Raw genomic sequence first — 5,831 nt, forward strand, 5'->3', positions numbered from 1 at the left:
TTATAAAAGTAAGGTTATAACCTCCATAAAAAAAAATCTCGGGAGGGATAACTAGCCCATAGAATTACTAATCATCTATTCAATCCACACCCTCAAAGAGAAATGGACAAATTGGTAGAAAACCAATAATCATATATAGTGGGTATTCCAAAAGAGTTCCCGACCTACATAAAGAAACCTTAAATGTTAAAGGAGTAAGGCTTTAATGTTAACCTGTAGTAAAATTCACCTACAGATAATAGAGAACTCATCTTAGTTAAGTAAGACGGTCTCAGATAAAAAATGGCAGAAAGGTCTGTGCCCTAAAGGTATCGGCGATGCCTGAAGTACCGGCAACCTCAGGGGGGAACGGCATTGCCACCAACATCTTATGTGCCCAAAAGTACTGGTACGGATATCAGCACTCATAGGCTTATACTAACCCCGCCGCCAGGAATGATAATGCCGGCTCTGGCAATAGTGGCCAATGGCAGCAGAGATAGCAGTCAAGGGATTTCGCAGAAAACACCTTGCCCAAAAGATAGGCAGTGTCACCATCACCAGTGGCAGCACAGCCGTAAGAAGCAACATATCGCCAAAAAGGGGTCCTATAAAATAGATTTTAATTAGGAAAAATCTATATTTGGGTGTCGAAAGTTGGAGACATAACCATTATTCAGGCGTTGTCATCTACAGGTAAGCCAAATATACCAGCATTGCCGGAAGCATCAGCATCACTAGGGGGTAAAATCCTTGCTGCCATCCTCCTATGTAACTTAAGTCGCTGGCACGGTCAACCCCTCCTACAGATTAGTACTAGCCCCACCGCTAATAACAACAACGTTACGGGCAAAGGAGCCTAGAAGGGCAGAGACAAACGACAATGGTTCCTGTAGAGTAAACCATGCCTAAGCTGAAGGCAGCGTTGCCAGTAGAGGCACTGCTGCAATCAGTGACCCATTGTCCGTACAGGTACATTGGCACAGTCGTCGGTCTCATAGATCACCCCTCAGGGAGAAGCCTACCAACATCCATGGAAGGCCACGTAATAATAAATTCCATGCAATGTTCGTCCTGAAAAGACTAGGATACAAAAGAGAGAGGTGACGACAATGAGAAACTATACCCATGCAACGAAATAAACGCCACACTGTCACAGACAGCGACCGCCGTCCAATCGAGAAATCTCAGAGGCTAACAGATAGCAGCCATTCATGCACCAACATGATGACATTACCCTTCGCAAAGGAGAGTTCCAAAAGACTGCGCAGTTCTAGCACGAGAGATCACGAGCGAATGCAGAATGGCTGAGCCTAATAAGTCGATACCACAGGTAAATCGAGAAATCCCAGAGAATATGAAGGAATGGCAGAACAAGTAAGTCAGAACACCAACAAGGAGAAATCACCCTTCGCAAAGGGGAACTCCAAAAAACTGTTCAGTCCAACCATGGGAGATGAAAAACGTATGTAGTATGGCTTAACAACGGATTTGCAATCATGGTACAAAAATTGCCGTTAGTAGCGGTACACTTAGGTAACAGCATTGACATCTCGCAAGGCTCTTCCTAAAGCAGAGGCATAAGAAAAATCCTCTATACGAGGCTTCATCTGCCGTCAGTAACGACAGTGTTGGAAAGAATGGGAGCAAAGTCAGACGACAATAGTTCCAACAGGAACATCATGCCGTAGAAAGGTTGTGGTGGTACAGACCACAATGCCTTAAATAGCGACGTATCACTATTGTATGCCCAAGAAAAGGAATGCCATCGGGGACGCCGAAGTCGTAAGTACCCTCAATGCCGTAAGTCTGACAACTCACTTTTAAATAAAGGGGCATGGTGACGGGTCGAGAAGAAAAGAACCCCAAAGGGATTAGGCCTCACCACCTCAATAACAAAAACTCAGCAGTATGAATAAAATTAAGTTCGATATTAGTAATGGGAAGACTCACCATGGAGAGGTGTAAAGACATAAAGTAAAAATTTTACTACAGTATCTAAAATTTTCGTAGGCTAGGTTACGGCAGCACACAACTGTCAGCGCACCAACAGGAAAAAAATTCACTCTTCGCAAAGGGGAACACGATAGAACTCCTGCGAGCTAACATGAAAACACAACGAGCACGTTGTCGAAGGATAGGCTAGGCCTGGATACGACAGGTCAAAAGGGAAATCCCAGAGGCTAAAAGAAAAGGCAGCAAGTTGTCAGCGAACTGACTAAACAAGATAGGTGAGCTCACCCTTCACAAAGAGGAACTCCAAAAAACATCGCCTTCCTAACCATTAGAGAATTCAGATGTTTAAAGAACGATGGCCAAGAGCCTAAACCAGTGTTTCCCAACCTTTTCCAACCCTAGCACCCCTTGTTGTCATGTCTAAGCAGTCCGGCACTTCCTAATTATCTTAACTATTAATATCTTATTACTAGGTAACTAGAAGGACAAAGGAATGTGAAGTGTACTGCTTGTTAAATTTTATTTTCTTCATTCCTTAAAACTAACACAAAATACCAACATTGTTCATAAAAGAAATAAAAAAATGAACAAAAATTAAATTGCATGGATTTAAATATGTACAACTGGGTAATCAATCATACTGTATATACTGTACATCAATGTGATTTTTGCTGTTGTTTATATGCAACTAGTTTCTCAATTCAAGGCTTTTTGTTGGCCACAGCCACCCTCATATCATAAAGCAACCCAATTTGAAGTCGGTTCTGGGCAGTGTTGTTTTGATTTGGAGCATGATGGAGAAAACCTTTTCACAGAAGTAGGTAGTTGGAAATGGGATGATCATTTCCAGCGCTGCCTTTACTAATCCAGGGTATACTACCAACTCATCACACCAAAAACCTGACAGCGGTAGAGTGCGAAACTTTGTTTGACAACCCTGGTTCACCTGCAGATGAATAAGCTCCTCGTTTAGGTTATCATCATTATCCATATCTGCCAAGAAGGGCTGCTGTATCCATTCTGGAAATGAATGATCCATGGGAAAGTATTGTACCATATTGGTCTCTAGGAGTGAGAGGTAAGCAATAATATTTTCTACAAGCATTGGCTGGATTGTCTTGTCTCCATGTTTTTCATCCAGGATAGGAAAACTTCCCACATTTCCTCCCTAGATTCAATGCTTGCACAGTGATATTTTCTTCTTGAAGGCTTCTACCTTCTCTGTACAATCAATATTATTAGCAAACATGCCTTGGATGGACAAGATGAGATCATTCAGATGACTAAAAAAATCTGCTAGGTAAGAGAGAGAGAGAGAATGAAATTTTCGGAGAAATATTGCAATCTCATCAGCGAGCTCTGCAATACGTGTCAGCATTTTTCCGCGGGAGACCCATCGCACTTCAGTGTGGAAGAGAAGCACCTGATGTTCACCTCCCATCTCCTCACAAAATAACTTGAACACTTTGTGGTTTAAAGCACGTCCCCAGATGTAATTGACAACTTTAACACAGATGGACAGAACTTCTTTGAGATGAGATGGCAATGTCTTTACCGCCAAAGCATTGTGATGGAGTACACAGTGGTTCGTAATGATATCTGGTACCGTCTCCTTCACTGGAGCAGCAAATCCAGACTTATTCCCCATCATGGCTGGGGCACCATCTGTGCAGAGTGATCCTACCTTCTCCCACTTGATCTGATGCTTCTGAAAGAATTCGTCCAAGAGTCGGAATACATCTGCTGTTTTAGTCGTTGTCTGCAAAGCCAAACAGAAGAGGAATTCATCTTTAATCTCACCATCTTTGAAGTAATGGGTATACACAATCAGTTGACTTAGGTTGGAAACATCAGTTGATTCATCCAACTGCAGATTAATGCGGGTAGGACTTGCTGGACTCTCCTCTACAATTTGGTCGAAGATGACGCAACTCATATTTTCAACTCTTCCTCCAATGACATTATTGGACAAAGGCACATCCTTCATCTTCTTGGCTGTCTCTGTTCCCAAAATTAACTCAACCATCCGAATGATGCATGGCTTAATCCAATTTTCTGGAGCCGAATGCGAAGCCTTAGCCCTAATGCACTGGTATGCCACTTCATATGAAACTTGTAGAAAGTGTTTCTGCACTGGCTTGAATCCAAGTTGGGGTAGTTTACCTTTCTTTTCATATCTAGCCCTCTTCACCTGCAAGGCCTCGAGAGACTGTTCATGTTCTGTGGTTGGATGCTTCAACTGGTGGTCTTGGAGTCTAGCAGACTTCAAATTTAAGTTGCAAATGATAAAATGGAAAGTCATACACTGTGGCCGGTCTGGTCCTCCCTTATCGTCCAAGAGTGCAGTGAAACTATATTTGACATTCATCACTATTTGCCTGTCTTTGGCATGGCATATTCACATAAACCTGCAACAGAATGAAAAGGAGGATTCTAGAAAAAAAAAGCAACAATAAAACTTTTATAAATGACGTTAAGAAATAAAGAAACAGACTCAGATTATCATTAAAACATAATGCTATTGACAGTTAACCTACTTCCCCCCCCCAACGGTAATCTAATTAAAAAGAAAAAAAAATCGACCATAGCTTCCCCATCCTTTCTATAATTATATTGCCATTTATTCCCCTTGAATAAAATTTCCTAGTTTTTATGAGTACTTGTTTTGGGGGTATTTCCCAGTTTCTATGAAAATACGTTGGTATATAATTATTTTGCTCCACAGAAGTAGTTTTATTACATTAACTATAGCAATGAGTTGGTATAAATTAGTACATTGATATTCAAAGAAATAAACCACTTTTTTTTTTTTGCAAATCTTATCCATATATATAAAATTAGATGACGTATCATTACAGTGTTGTCAAATTTCTTCCCGAGGAGACTATATATATTATTTTCTTATTGTAATGGCACATGCTAGTAATTTATGGTTGCCTTCTGGACGAACCCCCTTTTTTGTGTGTATGTTGGGTTACAATTAGAGCACTTGATGTTCGTTTTTAAATTAATGTTTGTTACGTAACCCTGTAATTTTTTTACATGTGACAACTGTATTATGCCATATACTCCTCCCGAGTTTTCTTCTAAGGTGGAAAGGGAAAGCTAGGCCTCTTTGAGCAGTTAACTCCACGAAGGTAAGTAGAAGGAGAAGTTCTTGTAGAATCCAGCCCCATCACCTTGTGAACTGTCGTCGCCATTGCAGTAATTTCTTCGTAAGAATATTCTGGAATCCTGTTTTGCTATGTAAGTTCTTTTCCATCGTAGTAATGTAACGTTTTGTTAGGTTTATTACAGTAATGTGTTAGTTTTCTTGCTTCTTAACCTAACTTGGATGATTGTTGTGTTCTTTAAATGTTAATTATATGTGTTAAACTTTTAAATGTGTCTTTGTGAACCCGTGTGGCATCACCCAAAAAGAATTAGTGCAGGAAATATAGTTGATTGTTTTTTAACTGCACTTTTGTTGAATAAAAATGCAATGTTTCTTGACTTCATGATAAATTTAAGTAAGTTAGTAAACTCCTCAGCACTGTAACTTGGTCTCATTCAAAGCTAGTGCAGGAGGGCTTAAGGTTGAATGAAATCATACCGAATGTGGCCCCTAAAATTGTTTTAGTTTCACCACTAATGGCAGGTTTGGGAGGGGTATAGTATTAGATGGGGTTACGGGAGGAAAAAAAAAAGAAGAATGGGAGAAAGTACAGCAGAGTAAAGAAAATATATTTGACAAGAAGAAAGCAGCGAGTTTCTATAAAAAAAAAAATAAATAAATAAAATAAAATGTTGGAAATAGAGTCTTGGGTTGCCATATGTCCAGATTTTCTCAGACATGTACTGGATTGAGGTGTCAAAATCATCGTCCGGGGGAATGTTAAAATTTCTTCAAATGTCCG

At 40.2% G+C, this 5,831-nt stretch overlaps 1 protein-coding gene across 1 annotated transcript; it reads right to left on the reverse strand.

The window, feature by feature from the left end:
- Window positions 1–2,665: 2,665 nt before the first annotated feature.
- On the reverse strand, window positions 2,666–4,303 carry LOC137619842 (protein FAM200C-like). Its single transcript, XM_068350134.1, has 2 exons — window positions 3,304–4,303; window positions 2,666–2,955 (listed from the first exon to the last, which is right to left on the reverse strand). The coding sequence occupies exons 1-2, from the start codon at window positions 4,301–4,303 to the stop codon at window positions 2,666–2,668; spliced, it is 1,290 nt and encodes a 429-aa protein (XP_068206235.1).
- Between the last annotated feature and the right edge of the window lie 1,528 nt (window positions 4,304–5,831).

This window comes from Palaemon carinicauda, chromosome 26 (genome assembly GCF_036898095.1).
Source record: "Palaemon carinicauda isolate YSFRI2023 chromosome 26, ASM3689809v2, whole genome shotgun sequence".
Taxonomy (NCBI): Eukaryota; Metazoa; Arthropoda; class Malacostraca; order Decapoda; family Palaemonidae; genus Palaemon; species Palaemon carinicauda.